The sequence below is a fragment of the Macrotis lagotis genome, chromosome 1, assembly GCF_037893015.1.
Source record: "Macrotis lagotis isolate mMagLag1 chromosome 1, bilby.v1.9.chrom.fasta, whole genome shotgun sequence".
In the NCBI taxonomy this organism is placed as follows: Eukaryota; Metazoa; Chordata; class Mammalia; order Peramelemorphia; family Peramelidae; genus Macrotis; species Macrotis lagotis.
The window spans coordinates 751,458,965-751,477,248 of NC_133658.1; the positions used below are offsets into that span (position 1 = coordinate 751,458,965).

General features: G+C 35.1%; 1 protein-coding gene across 16 annotated transcripts in view; it reads left to right on the plus strand.

Annotated features, from left to right (window-relative positions):
• Nucleotides 1–18,284, plus strand: part of ARHGAP32 (Rho GTPase activating protein 32) — a 380,058-nt gene that overhangs the window by 340,685 nt on the left and 21,089 nt on the right. For all 16 annotated transcript variants that reach the window (XM_074216323.1, XM_074216331.1, XM_074216324.1 and 13 more), the window contains 4 exons: nucleotides 1,719–1,868; nucleotides 3,478–3,580; nucleotides 13,123–13,267; nucleotides 13,756–13,838. In XM_074216323.1, the coding sequence (XP_074072424.1) occupies nucleotides 1,719–1,868; nucleotides 3,478–3,580; nucleotides 13,123–13,267; nucleotides 13,756–13,838 (481 nt within the window). The remainder of the gene's footprint in view (nucleotides 1–1,718; nucleotides 1,869–3,477; nucleotides 3,581–13,122; nucleotides 13,268–13,755; nucleotides 13,839–18,284) is intronic.

The window sequence follows — 18,284 nt, forward strand, 5'->3', positions numbered from 1 at the left end:
GAATAGTCCAAGATATTTTACATAAGATTTTTTTTTATTACAATGAGCTATTGTAATGATATGGAAGGGGGGAGGCAAGGGGGAATGAGGGAACCTTTTCTCTCATCAGAGGTGGCTAGGAGAGGAAACAGCAAATATACTCAATGGGGTATAGACATCTGGAGTAAGAAGGAGGGGGGAGCAGGGGGAAGGGGTGGGGATGTGAATAAAGGAGGAGAGGATGGACCATGGGGGGACAGTGGCCAGATATAACACATTTTCTTTCTTACTTCTTGCAAGGGGCTGGGATTGGAAGGCCTGCCCAGGACCATAGGGCCAGGTGGATTCTGGGCCTAAGGTTGGTTTGGGGGCTCAGGGCTTCTTGGCCCTGGGACCAGGGATCTGTCTGCTGCGCCACTCAGCGACCCTACAGCAGAGTCAGAGTGAAAGGAGAGAGAAAATATAGTACATGGTAGTGGAGAAATAAGAAAGGAGGGAGATTTGATCAGCAATGGCAATGGTGGAAAAATATGGAAATAACTTTTGTGATGGACTTATAAAGAATGAGATCCACCCATGACAGAGTAGTTGGTGTTGGAACAAAGACTCAAGCACATTTTGTGTTATGATTATTTGAAGGGTGCAGGGCAAGTAGGGCTGGATGGCCTACCTGGGGCCACACAGCGGAGTGATCTTTGGGTGTCTGAGGCCGGATTTGGACCCAGGTGCTCCTGGCTCAAGGGCCAGTGCTCTGTCTGCCACCCAGCCACCCCTACTATTATTACTATTTTATTTTATTTTGGGTCTTTTTTTTTATTTCTTTTTTTTTTCTTTTTTGGTTTTTGCAGGGCAGTGGGGATCAGGTGGCTTGCATGTCACACGGCTGGGTGATTGTTGGGTTTACGAGGCTGGATGTGGGCTCGGATGCTCATGGCTCCAGGGCTGTTGCTTCATCCATTGCGCCACCTGGCCATACCTACAATTATTACTATTATTGTTTTTAATTTTAATTTTTTTCCTCTCCCCTTTACTTTTTTCGTCCAAACAAGTCTATCTATATTCATGGGGGAGGAGGAGGGGTATTTTGTTTACTTGTAAACAAGAATATTTTATTAATGTAAAAAAAAACATTTGTACAAAATGAGAATTAAAAAAAAAAGAATAGCTGTGTTGGCCTGCCTGTAATTCCCACTTTATGCAAGTCTGTTCATCAAATTAAACATTTCCAGGTCTGTAACTCAATTCTATTGGATATTGCTGTTGAACAAACTGATAGAATTAACTGAACTTTTCAACTGAGCTGCTATGGAAGGTAACAGAGAAGGAAACGGAAAAGCACTTAAGTTCTGAATATGAGTTACTAGGTAATTTCATGATTCCAGTGGAATAAGTAGGGTAATAAAAGGAAGAACAGATCTGGCAAAAGATAATTATCATGCTGATATTATATAACTACACAAATTTTGTAAATTTTGCCAACAGATAAAAATGAGGAATGATTCAGTATGCTATAGCATATTTAGTGTTTAATTAAAAACAAGTTCTAATCAATTCTAAGTGATAACAGTACGTTGTCATCCCTAAAACAAGTGAATTTCTCCCCCTAAAGTCTGCTACAGATTCTTTTCAAGGAAAAAAAAAATCAGTGTCAATTCCTGGAATTTGGTGGTAGGCCTTTGTAAAGTGCATTCTCCTAAATCACAATTAAGAATTTGTTGTTTTTATTGTTGTTTTTGCAGTATCCAAAAAACACGGCAAGCTTATCACTTTCTTACGAACATTCATGAAGTCTCGTCCAACGAAACAGAAACTGAAGCAGCGGGGAATTCTGAAAGAAAGGGTTTTTGGTTGTGACCTGGGTGAACACCTTCTGAATTCTGGTTTTGAAGGTAAATACTGAACACTAATGCTCCTCATTTGAGTTAATGACCTATATAGATTGTTTCTGAAGAGTAGAAGTAATATGTAAAGAAGGTAGAGGGAATTTTTTAAAGGGCCGTTTATATGTCTTCTACAATGTTTGCAGTGAGGTATGTGAAATAGGTACAGTGACGTGGCTCTAAAAAACATATCTCTCTAGGTAGATAAGATACATTCACAGAGAACATTACAATCCAAAATAATCTTGTGTAATTTATTTAACAGTTGTCATTATATTAGTTCAATAGGCTGTCCTTAGGGAAGCGCCCAATCCCCATGTTCTTGAAGAAGAACAAGACTTCAAAAGCATGACATAAATTGAGACTAAAATATTGCAAAATTGTCAATCATTCTTCAAAGGGTTGTGAAGACAGGTTTCTTTGATAGGTTGTTATCCCACAAGTAATTCAAATAATTACGAAGAGTGAATCCAATCAGTACATTTGCAAAGTTCACCAAGAGGTAACTAGGGCCATAATTTTAACTCCACCTTTATACTTTAATTTCTATTCTTTATAAACGTAAATGTTTCTAGCCCAAAGATGTCAGACATCTGTGTCTTACTGAAATAACAGGTTCAGTTATGCTTGTGATCAAGGATATGTTGCAACATACATTTGTGGAAGAACTTTGGACTTGGAAAGAGACCACTTGAAGTGAAATTCTGGTGTTACTAGTTACTTGCTGTGTGACCCCTGCAAGTCACTTAACTTCTCTGAGGTTTAGTTTTCTTATATCTGAAATGAAGGTAACAACAACTGGAACATCCAACTCATAGAATCATTATGAAGAAAGTCTTCAATTAACCGTGAAGTACCATATAAATGTAAGATAATGTTTTTGTTGTTGCTGCATGGTCTGTGGAAGATCCAGGATTTCTTAGCTCTGATCTTGACATTGATCTGGGTCAATGTAAAAGTTAAGAATTGCATATTTTAAAGAACTGCTTTAGGTTTTAACATTTAAAAAAGGTTTTATTATTAATTTTATACTTTCATATATTAATGCTCATTTTGAATAAATTTAAATTAGTATGAATGGCTGGTGGTTTCAAGACATTTGTGCAATTGTTATTTACACAATATGCTAGCATTTTGCTTTCTATTTCTGATAAGCATTCAACCATATACTTTTTTTCTTAATCTGTGCAGAATTTAGTTAACAGATGTATTTCTTTTTTACTTGATCTACTTAGCAATCAGAAGGCCCCAGCTTTGCAACAATTTGCCTTATTGCTATAACAGAATATAAATGAGCCTACTGCCAAGGAACTAGGAGGAGGCCCCAGAGCCTGACTGAACAAACAACACTGGCTATCTGAATAATGTAGGAACCCACTCCCTAATCATAAATGTTATGAAATACAGCCTATCTTTATTATCCAGGGATTTGTTATTCATTTTGCCTAACAGCAGTGAGCCCATAACCACCAACTGAAGTGCACTACAATTACTACACCGCAATTCTTTTCTCTTGGTACAGACTGTGATTTGCATATGAGAACTGATATACTCACAATTCATTGCATTTCGAGTTCATGTTATTTTAATTTTTTTCTTTAAAAAATAATTTCTTTAGTGCCCCAGGTTCTTCAGAGCTGTACTGCATTCATTGAGAGATATGGTATTGTGGATGGAATATATCGTCTTTCTGGTGTTGCCTCCAATATCCAGAGATTACGGTAAAGTCCCTCCTCTTTCCTTTTTCATCTCTAGAAATTTTGTTCAGAACTAAGTGATTTCCAAATTGTATATTATAATGGCGATGAACTTGAGTGAGCAAGAGGGAATGTATTATGAAAGAGAGAAAAAGGTTGTGTTTATATTGTGTTCTGTATATGATTTCCTAAGTATGCTGACCTCCACATGCTTCAGTGGTTTTTTGAAAATTCCAAATTCATCTTTCTTTAGCATCTACCTCTAAAGCAGAGATTCTTAACTATTTTAGGGATATGGACCCTATGAGTCCATCTCACAAATATTTTTTTTGTTTTTTGTTTTTGCAAGGCAAATGGGGTTAAGTGGCTTGCCCAAGGGCAAACAGCTAGGTAATTATTAAGTGTCTGAGACTGGATTTGAACTCAGGTACTCCTGACTCCAGGGCTGGTGCTCTATCCACTGCACCACCTAGCCGCCCCCTCACAAATATTTTTAAGGAACAAAATAAAATATATAAATTTACTGAGAAAGTCAATCATGTTAAAATTATCAAAACAATTTGATAATAATTATCACAATATAACCATACCTCCCCCCCCGAAAAAAATTCCAGCAAGTTAGACCCAGGTTAAAAAAAAAATGTAGATACAAAGGCAGTTGAACTCCTTGAGAAGCTGATTATACTAGGTACTCCTATTTTCTATCCTGTCACTTCTAAACCCTCCGCAGTTTAGCTTTCTACCTCATCATTTTATTGAATCTGTACTCTCCAAAGTTACCAGTAATCTCTTAATTACTAAATCCGACGACCTTCTTTCATTCTTCATTTTTCAGTTTTGATTTTGCTTATCACCACATTCTCCTCAATGCTCTCTGTTCTTTAGGTTTTTGGTGATGATGTTCTCTTCTGATATGCTATCTGACTATTCTTTTTAGGTCTCTTTGCTGGATCTTTAGCCATGTCATGGATATTAATCATGCACTTTTCACAGTTCAGTCTTGAACCCTTTTCTACCACTGCACTTTATCTCTTATTGATCTCATTAGTAACCATGGCTTCAATTTTCATCTTTCTGCATATGATTCCCAGATTTATATATCAGCCCCCTTCTCTTCCCTAAACTTTCACCCAGCACCTTTTCAACTTCCTTTTGGACATCTTGAACTGGATATTTATATTTATATTTATCTCAAACCATTCAAAATAGAAATCATTATCTGGCCCCCATCCAACTTTCCCCTCTTTCCAGTTTTTTTTTTTACTGTCATCAGAAGTATCACCATCACTTCAATTACTTCACCTAGGATCACAACTTTGAAGCATCATGAACACCTCACTTGCACTCACCCCATATGTCCAATCTGTTATCAGATCTTGTCATTTCTAACTTCACAGTTTCATCAGTTAAGATACATTTACTGGGGGTGACAGGTAGTGCAGTGCATAGAAGACCAGACTGGAGAGTCAGGAGGTCCCAAGTTCAAATTTTACCTCAGACGTTTACTAGCTGTGGGACCTTGGACAATTCACTTAATCCCGATTGACTACCCCATTCTCTTCCCCTCCTCCAACAAAAAGCATTTTTAAGTGTTTTCTCTATGTCAGGCATCTATGGTAAATGAGGTTAGAGAGAAAAAAGGGGAAAAAATGTTCCTGTACTACTAAGAACTTGAGTCAAATGGAAAGATGTGCCAGGTAAAAGAGGAAATGGCTGAAGAAAACAAAGGTTCCCTCTTCCAAGCATCTTATTTTATTAAGCAATGCATACCTAATACCCAGCAAATCGTATCTGACCTCCTCAACATAGGCCTGGACCCCCAATTCAGGGGAAGAAAGACTTTTAAACATGGAAACAATTATTAAGGTCAATTAATTAAAAGGAAACAATAAAACATCAGGTGACCTGCTTTTCAAGTTGGAAGGGGAAGAGCAAACAGGTACAATTTGCTGAATTCAGAAAATGAGATAGCTCATTCCTTCCAAACATCTGTAAACAAACAAAGGAACATGGAAACAACAACTGATTGGAGCCAGTTTTCAGATGAAACATAATGGATTACTTCAGATATATAGTTGTGAGAAAACTCCTTTTATTTATCTTTAATTCTGACTGGGTTTCTGGTCAGTATAACTTAGGTACTTGGTTAAGGGAAGTCGAGTTTCCCAGTTGTGTAGGCTTGGGTTCAAATAATGCAATAAAGTTTTCTCACAAAGCAGAAATTGAACAAGACATTCATAATTGAATAGTAACTTCCTAGCTCCAAAATTGATTCATAAGATAGAATCATTGTGGTTCAGTCAATTCCCACAATTAGGAATTTGCTGCCCTACTTTTCTAAATTCACCCTTTTGATTTATGGGAGAGTACACATTCCACTACCTTATGTATTGCTTATCTATAAACTAAATCTATAAGTTTCTTTTATAAATTCATAATCATAATTATATAACAGGTTACAAATCAAACTACTTATAGGACTCACAATGGACTAATTTTAAGAAGGGAGATTTACATGTCACCAAAATAACGAAGAGAACTTAAACATAAATACCTTGAAACAAAAGGGCAAAGCAATATAAAAATGATCATGGATATTAATTAATCATCATATTTTGAGTCTGGTCCCTAGATATCTTCTCTTGCACATTTTGGAGCAGGCTTTATTCTCAGCACTGCAATGAAGAAGCCTCTCTGCTTGTCTGATTCCAAATCATTTGTAAAGTTTCCTAGATAATTCTCATAAAAATCTGCCTGGAACAAAATCAATATAGTGTAGTACAATCTCTAAAACTTTAGAAAATTTCAGTTTTTATATACCTACTTGGTGTTTTTAGGTTTACCTAAAACCTGATATATGAATCTTTAAAAGAAATTATGAGGGTCTATTATAAAATGAACTCTTATTTTTTTATATTATCAGATACTTTTGAAATGGGAAAATAATTTAACTTTCATTACAATTATCAATACAATTTTATATGAAAAATCCTTAATCCAATTTTAACACAAAGCATAAAACCTGAATTTTCATGCTAGATATATTTGGAAGCCTATCTTTTTTATATTTCTTAGAGGAAACAGTCTGATCCTATTGCTTTCTCAAAACTTATTACTCCACTTAATTAGAAAAATTTTATATTACATCTTTGTCTTAGTGCTTTTTCTAATTCCCTCTCTAGGGGGAATATCTATATTATAATTTGATCATTGACACAGATTAAAATTATAAGATTTTTCATACTCATATCCTATAATCATAACACTGAAATGTTACACTATCAATCTTTTAATTAATATATCCAGTATAATAATTCTAAAACTTCTACATCTTACTTGTCCTGATTTTAAAAAAATGTTTATGAAAGGAAAAGGAGGGATATAATTATAACATTTTCAAAACTCATTCTCTCAAGGGCACAGATGACCATGACATATACCATAGCACATACTGTTTTCTCATATTGATATCATTACACTTCTGACAACCATCTTAGTAATCAAAACTTAAAATAATAGTAAATTATAGTCCCATGAGTTTTTTCAAATAGCAAATTTTCCACTAACAACAATTTAGAGCTTAAATATCTTTACTGATGTTTCCTAATAGTTGACATTTCATTTATCTTTTACTTTCAAATTAGTTAAATGGTACAGTGGATAGAGTTCTGGACCTGGAGTCAAGAAGATATTCAAATCCAGCCTCAGACTCTTGCTAGCTATATGACTCTGGGCAAGTCATTTAACTCTGTTTTCCCCAGTTGCCCCATCTATCAAATGAATTAGAGAAGGAAATGGCAAACTACTTCAGTATCTTTGCCAAGAGAATCCAAATAATGTCACAAAGAATCAGAAAGGACTGAAAAATGATGAACAACAGCTGTAAATTAAAAATAACCACATTCTGGGTTTTCAGACATACAGACAGGCAGACATGACTGATAGTTAACTCATATTAATGTAATAAAATTTTATCTTTAAATTACCATACAAATTTTTATTTTATATGATTTTTATGATAGCCAGTTTTCAAATGAAAATTCACATTTTGTTATAGTAAGCAATATTATTATTACTATTATGTTTTGAAACAAAATATACATTGCTATTTTCAAATGTCTATTTTATAGCATTCTTTTTAAAAGTACAGTTCATATTCTAACAATTTCAAGTTTTTTTAGTCATTTTTCTAATAGCATTTCTGATAAAGTAGTATCTCATTTCACAGAATAAGAGAATTTAGAAATACAGTGACAACAAATACATTATCAAGTATTTAAAACATGAACTAAAGCATTAGTAAGATGATATCAATTCAGTCAAATATAATTCCAAATTATCCTACTTAGAAATCATTAATTTTATTATCTTTGATATTTTATACTAATAACATTTAAAGCTTGATATAGCATTAAGTATAGAATAATTACATCAAATTAAAGAAAAAACAATTATAGTGAACAGTTACATAGCATTTACCAGATACCAAATATTTTGTTATGTACTTCACAATCATTATATTATTTGATCCTTACAAGAACCCTGAGAGGTGAGAGCCATTATTAGTTTTCTCTTTACAGCTTGGAAAACTGGAGCAAACAGAGATAAGATAAGTCCCTTAAGCTCTCAAAAACTAATAAATTTCTGAGATCAGAAAGTATCTGCAATTTCCCTCTATTTTTCCAGCACCTTTATTTCTGAATCCTATCAGAGATTAGGCAGGATTATCAGAGATTAGTTCCGGGGGCGGGGTGGGGGGGGGGTGGTCTATGGACTGGGAGAAATGACAGTGGATTTTTGAACTGTGGTGGGGATGTCTGTTATTTAAGCATTTTTTTTCATCTTTTCATGGTCAAGGAAACATTAACCAGAAGCAGCTATTTAAGTTTCCTATAAATTTTCAATGCAGACTATGTACCCTTTTTTCCCCCTTTAAAATTGAACTAGCTGCTTTCCTTCATTGCACTAAAACGATGGGGCTATTAATCTTCAGGGGGAAAAAATTATTGAAGTTGTTGTTTCTTGTGTGATTCTGACATGACTCCATGATATTTTAATTATTTCTTCCTGGTTATTTACAGTATTTTCTCCTTGACCTGGAAGTTCTGGAATTTGGTTATAATAATACTCAAAATTTTCACTTTCAGATAGCTTGAGGGAATTGATTGGTGGATTCTTTCCCTTCTATTTTATCCTCTAGATCTAAAATGTTGGGGTGTTTTTTCCTTTATAATTTCTTAAAATATGTATCCTTTTAAAATTTATGGTTTAATTAGTCTGGTAATCTCTTTTCTAAGTCTATTGTTTTCTTTTTGATAAGATTTCACATTTTCTTCTAATTTTCATTCTTTTGATTTTGTTTTATTATTTTTTGATGTTTCTTGGAGTCATTAGCTTATACTAGTCCAATTCCAATTTTCTTCAATGAGTTTTTGTACCTTTTTCTCTTTTCCCATTTGACTAATTCTGCTTTTTTATAGATTTGTTCTGTGAATTTTTGTGCCTTTTTTATCATTAGACTAAGTCTGTTTTTTAAGGCATTATTTTCTTCATTGTTTTTTGTGCCTCTTTTACCAAACTATTAATTTTCTTTTCCTGATTTTCTTATATTATTCCCATTTCTTTTCTCAATTTTCCCTCAATCATTCATCTCTTTTTCTAACTCTTCAGGAATTCTTTTTGGGCTTTGGTTCAATTAATTTTCTTTTTGAGGCTTTGCTTATAGCTGTTTTCACATTGTTGTCTTCTGAGTTTGTTTTACTCTTACCTGCCACCATAGCAGCTTTTTATACCCAAATTTGTTATTGTTTGTCATTATTCTAACCTGTTTCTTGATTTTGAACTTTATATTTAAATCTGGAGAGAGGTATGATCACTGGTCTGAGATCTGGAAGGTATCTACTCCCTTGTAGCAGCAAGCAATAGTGCCCCTCATTTCATTGAAACTGCAACTGGGGTCCCTACTTCCTCATGACCAATCACTGGCATGCTTCCTCCACCCTAGAACTGAGATCCAGAACTGCTTATGAGCATTAGAGGTTCAGGTCAACTCCAGCTGCATCCATTACAGCAAAGCATCCCCTGAAACCTCTTTGTGACTACTTGTTTGACCCCTTCCTGGCTCTGGGCTGAGAGTTCCTGAAGCTTCTACTTGTCCCTGTCCTGGCACCTTCAAAGCCCACTGATGATGCTGTTGCAGTCTGGGCTGGCCCCTGCCTGGCAGACCTCTCCTGCCAACCTCCTGAGTTGTTTTAGGCTGGAAAAATTTGATTCAAGCAGTTATTTTTAAATTGTTTGAAGAGTATTGTTTGGAGATTTCAGCTGGGTTGAGACTACTCTGCCATCTTATCAAACATCTTTAAATATCAAGAAACTTCCTCCTGACTCACTTCTTAGCCTCTTAAATTTTTTCTTCAAAGGGAAGTTAACTTTTATATAGCATTTACTAGGGGTTTAATCCTAACCCCTTTTTACAGATATCTCACTTGATCCTCATAACAATCCTATAAGTGCTATTATTATCCTTGATTTCTAGGGATAATAATAAAAAACACCTCCCTCAGGAGCTATTGTGAGGTTCAGATGATAAAATACTTGGATATTGCCTAATCAGTAGTTATTCCCTTTCCTCTCCCTTGATTCCTAGGTACTCTTTAGGAGTGTCCAGGAATAGCTTTGTTATGCTCCCTGAATAATCACTTTTGGAAATACTTAGGACTTTCTTAGGAAATTCTACATATGAAAACTAACTGACTCTAATGGAGAGTGAGGAATAAACTAAAATCCAAGAGTTCTCCTAATGGGTGGGTAAAGGCTTCAATAATTTTAATTAATAATAATTTTTATGAATTGAGTCTCACAGAACTATGTTTATGCACAAAATCAAAAATTCTAAGAAACAAACATATCCTTATGCATATTAAAAGAATAGATCCTAGAACTGCAAAGCAGATACTGTAAAGTATATCACAGTAGTTATAGTTTAACAAGGCCATAGCATCTTCACTTGGTACCATTGACATTTTAGCATCAGCATATCCAAATATAATTGATTGCTTTTCCATAAATTCTTCCTTTCTCCAAACTTCTTGTAATGAAGGCTGGATTTGTTTGCCAGATCCATAACCTCATAGTCATTATAGATTTTCATTTCTCTAATTTCCTATATTTAATCAATTGATAAATATGATTAATTCTTTCTCTAGAATATCTCCTCACATAATCAAGCCTCTAAGTTAGAGTCTTGTCATCTCTCATCTTTCCTATTATATCTCCTAATTGGTCTCTTCTTTTTCTAATATTTCTCCTTCAGGTCCCTTCCCTTCCCAACCCCACCAGGACTATTTTCCCACCCTCAGTCTCAGCTGATAAAAGTCATCTGAGGCACAGATCTGACCATGCCCCCCTCCTACTAAAAATCTTTCTATTCCTTAGGTAGAATACAAACTATTTCAAAAGGCATTATTCTCAGCAGTCCCAAAATGTGGCTCCAACCTTGCTTCTCTTTACTCCCTTCCCTTTGTTTTACACATGCACTCCTCCCCCTAACCTGTCCCCCCACAATTCTTTGAATCCTTACCTTCCTCCTAACTGCTCCTGGGCATTATCCTTCTGAAAACCTCCTCATTGCTTTTGCTTTCCTCCATTTTCACAAATTACTTTGTAGTTATTAATTTGTTTACATGATTCATCTGGGAAAAGAGGTTTTTAACTTGTAGTACACAGATTTTAGGAGGTCTGCAAATTTGGATGGAAAAAAATTATATCATCATCTCTACTAGAATTTTGCATTTTTTAATGTTGTAAAAATGTCGTTGTGTTTCACCAGAATGCCCCAAATGTTTTTTGTGACATTAAACTTAAAAAAAAAAGTTAACCACAATTGTAGAAGAAAATAAGACCAAGTAGAAGGCATGGATTTTCCTCAGCACCTAGTCTAGTGCCTTACATGGTTTTTTCAAGCTGAGTAAATGTCTGCTGCATTAAATTCTTCCTCCAAAATAGATTACAGTCAACTCCAAAAGTAGCTTTTGAACCTAAATCTAAGATTAAACGTTATCTGCTGGAGGTTATACCTGAAATTTGAAAATAAAAGGCCTCTAAGACCATGTTTCCTGAACTAATTTGACCTTGGAACATTTTAGGATTTGGATGATATTGATGATACTTATAAATGCTTAGTCTGCTGAACCTGAAGGTAAAAAATAGCTCCAGGACAAAGATCAATGAATTTTGGAATAAAAGAGTGAAAAGTAGGCCTAATTTGGGTATTTTCAGTAATGAGAGGTAGCTAGGTGAAAAATATAAAGAAATGTTGCTAGTATAGAATTTTTCTCACAGAACTTCAGTTTATATAATGGTGTTTCACAACATATGTTTCTCTAGGAAATATTGCTATATAGAGAGAAAATCAGTGACTTTTTTTCTTCTAGGCTTTCCTGTTAGTAAATGAGGAAGACAGTAAGTTATACATAATACTATTTTACCCAGAATTCCGTTTCATTACTTTGAATATAAACATCTGAAATGTTTCTTTCTATAAATCAAATATATAATGAATTGAAAACATTATGAAAATCAAATAAACTTTTAACAGAGAAATTGAGGATTGTGCTGCATAAATTCTTTAGAATGAATAAAATACTGGAAGCTGAAAGTAAATCTCCCTTTGAGGTGTATATATTCTCAGAGACAAAGATTGGATTTGAGGCTGTATATTACATTATTTTTTTTTCTGACCTTTTTTCTATAGATGGAAATTTCCTCTGTCCACCAGTAAATTTATTCATTTACAGAGCTCATTTTTATAAACAATTCTTTATTTGTAGCAACACCATATTTGAAAGAACTCAACCTTGGGCTCTTATGTTAAAGATTTAATATTCTTTGCAAAACCAGTTATTTAGATACTGAGTGACTCAGAATCAGATCCACAAATAACTTTCCATAGGATTTAGTCCTAGGTCTCATGTCTGTGAATCAGTGCTGGCTAATTTAAACCAACTATTTTGATGTAGATATTCCAGTGATGATTAAGTTTGACCTGACTTGGCGTTTTGAAAACAACTTGTATTTCATGAACATTTTCTCTCTGTGAAAAGTAGAGTTTCTGTAAGGAATCACTTTGTGTGGTTTCTGGCTTCCTTCTCTTTCACCAGTAGAAACTTACTGTGTTCCACTGCCTGCATCCAAAGAATTTCTAGGCACAGTCATTTTGATCTTTACCAACTACCCTCAGCCCTAATTTTTAGCATTTTCAAAAAACTTTGTTCAGCTCTTGGGATTTGAAGCTCTTATTGTCAGTTTGATAGAATGAACACTATATCCTACCTTGCAAGAGCAGACTATATTGATGGTGCTCATATCATTAACTCTTGATTAACTCTTGGCAGGGGAGAGAAGCTGTGCTCTTTTGAACATACAAATTTAGATTGTAACTTATTGTCAGTTACGTTCAGAAAGAAAATGAATTCTCATGACTCTTCCTTTGAGGATTTCTTTATTTCTTCTAATGCCTTCTGTTAGTAACAGAATTTGATTTTGTTCTTTCCACGTATTTTCTTTAGGCATGAATTTGACTCTGAACATATTCCCGACCTGACGAAAGAACCTTATGTTCAAGATATACATTCTGTTGGTTCCCTTTGTAAGCTGTATTTTCGAGAACTCCCGAACCCTCTTCTCACTTACCAGCTGTATGAGAAATTTTCAGTAAGTCCTTGCTGATTTGGAAGCAAGTCTTTTTAAGTTGGAAACTTTATTATGGGTTGTTTAAAAGACAGAAGACAAACTAATTGGTTTGGCCAAATGCAAGTAATGATTTTAGAGCCAAACTTGAGGCTTAGCTGAAAGTTTTCCTTATTTTTCCACTAATGTTCATTGCCAGTCACAATCCTTGCTGTTTCAGCAGGTTTTGTTTTTTGATTTTTGTTTTTTTTTTTAGTCTCTGTTTTTGGATCTCTAACCTAATGTCCCACAGAATTTTTTTCATCTAGCTTTTATGATTGTATTTTTATCAGTTTCAGTGATCATATAAGTATAAATCTTTTTTTTATTAACATGTTGTATGTTTCCAATTCAGTATTATGAGGGTAAAGAAATCCAGTCTGAAAATTGAACTGGGTCTGAAGAGCTTCAATTAATAATTCTTTTTCAGCAAAATTCAGTGATGTATTTATCTCTCTGTCTTTGTGTTACAGGATGCAGTTTCTGCAGCAACAGATGAAGAACGGCTAATAAAAATTCATGATGTCATCCAACAACTCCCCCCTCCACATTACAGGTCTTGCCTTATGTTTAAAATACCAAGTAATAGTTTAAAATACCAAATAATAGGCCTAGTGATACCTAAAATTAACTTTTTTTGACTAACTTTTAAAAAAATTGTCCAAAAGTAATTTTTTCTGGACTTGATTATAAATAAGCTTTTTTGTGGTTAAATTGAATTTTTTGGTTTTTTGACCTCAGCATTTTGAAGAAATAACAGATTTTTTGAAATGTCTCCTTTTAAACTTTCTATCATTTTAATTTTACATAAATATTGTTCATTTTCTAGAAAATATTTATGGTAATTATTCAGTTTACTTCCTTGGATATAAAGTGATTTACTCTTCCATTTACTCCAGCAGCTGTTCTAGACTTTATCTTTTGTCCTCAAATCTCTTATGTCTCTCCGTATTCTCTCAGGTGAGAACTGTATCTTACATTTCAGCAAAAAGTCAGGGTTATTCATCAGGAACTCCTCCCACTTTCTTATCTCACATCCTTCTGACATCATCCTCTTTCCCCATATCTGACCATTCTTTCTTAGTCTTCTTTACTGAATCTTCAACCATACCATGTCCATTGACTGTGAGTGACCCCTCCTCTTTTTTTTCTCTGTACTCTCTTAGTGACCTTATTAGCTCTTATGGATTTAATTTCCATCTCTATATAACTGATTTCCAGATCTCTATAATCAGTCTTTTTTCCTCCAACTTCCAGTCGAATATCACCAACTGCTTATGTCCAAAATAAAATTATTTCTTTTCCCTCCAGCCTTTCCAGACTTCATTAATAATGCTTATGCTTCATTTTTGAAGACCATGACACAGGGAAGTGATGCCAGGAATTGGTTTGAGTGAGGAGGTACTGTGCTAGATCATCAGCTTCATATTTTCCTCCATAGTCATCTGGGGCCAGTGGCCAGATATGGATCAGGACAACTGGAGATGGCCCTGGATGTGAGGCAAGCAGAATTAAATGACTTGCCCAGGGTCACACAGCTAGTAAGTGGCAAGTATCTGAGACTGAATTTGAACTCCTGCTCTGACTCCAAGGCTAGTGGTCTATTCACTGCAGCACCTCACTGACCAGACTTCATTATTACTATTGAGGGCACCATCATCCTTCCAGTCAGTCAGGTTCACATCAGTATCATCTTCAGTTCTTCACTCTCACTCACTCATATATCAAATCAGTTGCCAAATCTTTTAGTTTCTTTTGCCATGCAATATGTCACACAGGTCTCTTTTTGTCCACCTCTACATAGTTTCCATCAGGGTCTCACCAATAGTCTTTTAATTAGTCTTCATGTCTTGGGTCTTTCTTTACTCTCTCTTCCACATAGTTGCCATAGTATTTTCCCAATACATACTTCTGATCATTGCATTACTTATTCATTAAATTCCAATGATTCTTATTACCTCTAGGAGCTATTCATAACATAATATCTGGCATTATGGGAGACTATATAAATGTTTATTTCCTTCCTTCTAGGGTTAAGCAAACACCTCTGTCTTTTAAGTCTTCTTAGATAGTTCTTCTTTCCATGGGTTTAATAGTCCAACTGTAGGAAGCAGCTTGCTATCCCTCATACATATATTCTCACCTACATGCCCTTTTTAGAAGTTTAAGTCCTATTCCTTGAATGTTCTTTTTCCAACTACTCTTTCCTTCACAAATCCTTATCCAATTCCACCTTTTTTAGTTGGCTTTTCCCAGTCTTCTCAGATGCTGATAATCTTTCCTTCTGAAGCAGCTTCATGGGAACAGATTTAGAACTGGAAAGACTTTGTGGGTCATCAAGTCTGTCCCCTCACTTTACAGAGAGTGTTTAAGTGACTTTTTTATGTTATGTAATTAAAATGTCGCAGTGTTTAGTCTGATTCCTTCCCAGGTCTCCTGATTCTTCCTGCCACCAAGTTTTCTGCATTCTCTGACACAAGAAACAGACCACACAAAAGGAAGAAGTAGTTGAAAGATTTGGCTTTTTATTTATATAGGTTTAGAAAGAATCAACACTAAGTTTCTCAGCAGAAAAGAAGCTCTATTTAGCAACACATCACACCATCCCTGAGACAAATGATAAAACAGAAAGATAGGCAAGAAAGTCATGTGTGTGTGTGTGTGTGTGTGTGTGTCTGTGTGTGTGTTAACCCAATGACCCTACCTCTGATAGACACAAAGCTTCCACACTTTCTGACCTTCAACTAATGCTACTCATTTAGCTTTCTCTCTAGGAAAGATGACGTCAGAAAGGAAATTGGTGGACACTTGGAACAGACAATTCCTGGAGACTATATAGCCTTAGTTTCCTACAGTCTTACATATAAGCCTGCTCCCTGTGATTACATTTTAAACTCAGCTGTATTAAATTTCCTTTTTTCTTTCTTTTTTTTTTAGGTTTTTTTTTTTCAAGGCAAATGGTGTTAAGTGGCTTGCCCAAGGCCACACAGCTAGGTAATTATTAAGTGTCTGAGGCCGGATTTGAACTCAGGTACTCCTGACTCCAGGCGCCACTTAGCTGCCCCAACTTCCTTTTTTCTTGGGAGTAGAAAGAGAGCCTTACAACATATAGAAGCAGTAAGATAGCATCTTACTCAACAAATAATTCCTTAACTCTGTACCTATTTTTGTGCTTGTTATCTTGCTCAGAATATAAACTCCTCAAAGCAGAGTGGCTTCTTACTCAATGTGTAGAACAGAATAAATGCTTCATGATTAATATAGATAGGTAAGAATTTGAAGTTATCAGATTCATATACAGTACTAAGATCTTGTGTTTGTATACTATTCTGTAGTTTTTCAAAGTCTTTTGACATATATTTTCTGATTTGGTCCTCAAGGATACTTTGAGGAGGTAAATAAGCACAGTTATTGATGTACTGTTTTATCAGAAACCAAGATTAAGTATCTGTATATGGCAAAAATGGTGTTAACCTGCATTCATAAGAGGGAGTTTTCTTCCCAGAAGTTCTTAATACCAATGGAATTACAGGTTTAGTCCCTATCTCTGTCACTTCTTCATGCAGTCTTTATTCAAGTCAAACTGTTTTGTTTCTGCTCCTAAGGTTTTTAATTCTCTACTACAACCACTCTTTGAATTATCCAAAGGAAATAATTTGAACCAATCTTAGTCCAATTCATCCCTCCTTAGGCAACTTGCTTACCATCCTGATACAAAACTTAGTTCAAACACCCAGTTGATATAGACCACTATAGCTCAGAATTCCTGAGCACTAGAGATCAGATAGTTTCTGCCTCCTTGTAATTCAGATTAGGCATATGCTACCACACCCAGTGAATTTATGCAATCTTGCAAAATAGATTTCCATGTGGTTTTGTGACAGAAAAAAAAATCTCTTTGTCCTGCAGAATTAAGTCTCCCAATCCTATGGAGGCAGGATAGCTCAATAGAAAGGATTCAGGATTTGAAGTCAGGAAAGACCTGAGCTCAGATGCCAGCTTTCTTGCTTATATATATATCACCTATTTTACCTTGAACAAGTTACCTCATGTGAAGTCTGACCCTCAGTTACCTCAAAAGGAAAATGAGAGGGGTTAGATTCATTGATCCTTTGGGTCTCTTATCCTGCAGTCCATCTAATCCTCTAACTAAGAGCCTTTACTTACTCAGCAAAGTTTAGTTGGTTTAAGATCTTGATTTAAATACTCTTAACCATGGTTTTTATTTGAAACACATGAATAATAGTGCCAACTTCAGTGGCTTTTGTGAAAAATCAGATAATATAGCATTTGAAAAGCATATAAAATTATTACTGTTATTGATCAAGAGGGACAAAATTATCATTTTTATTAGGTCAGTTTCCCGATTCTTGTGAAATCTACACTGACTCCTTTGAAGATTGAGATACAGGGAACAGTACTTCCTATCACCTCTCAATTTCAGAATACTAACTCTACTACTTCTGTACCCCCATCTTGCTACCTTTAACATGAGAAAAAGTCTATAATTTAGATCCCTCTAAAAACCAAGAGCTAAAATACTGTTGCTTGATGAAATGGCCAACACAACTGTCTTATTTGGATTTTTTTTTATTTTATTTTTTTATTTTTTGCAAGAGAGTGGGGCTAAGTGGCTTGCCCAAGGCCACACAGCTAGGTAATTACTAAGTGTTTGAGGTCAGATTTGAACTCAGGTACTCCTGACTCCAGTGGCAGTGCTCTATCCACTGCACCACCTAGCCACCCCATTTTATTTGGAATTTGAACCCAGATCTTGTTAACCCTAAGTCCAGCATGCTAGCCCACTCTCCTTCATGTATTACTCGAATTGTGGGAATCCTAATATCAAAGAATCTGACTGCCATATATGAGAGAATGTATTCCTTATTCCACCTGAGGAAACCAGAACATTGTCCTCTCCTCCTTACTTCTCCAACTTCCCCTGCAATTTGAAAAAGTACTTCTCAACCTTTAGAAAACTGAAACAATTTCTTAGCCCAGG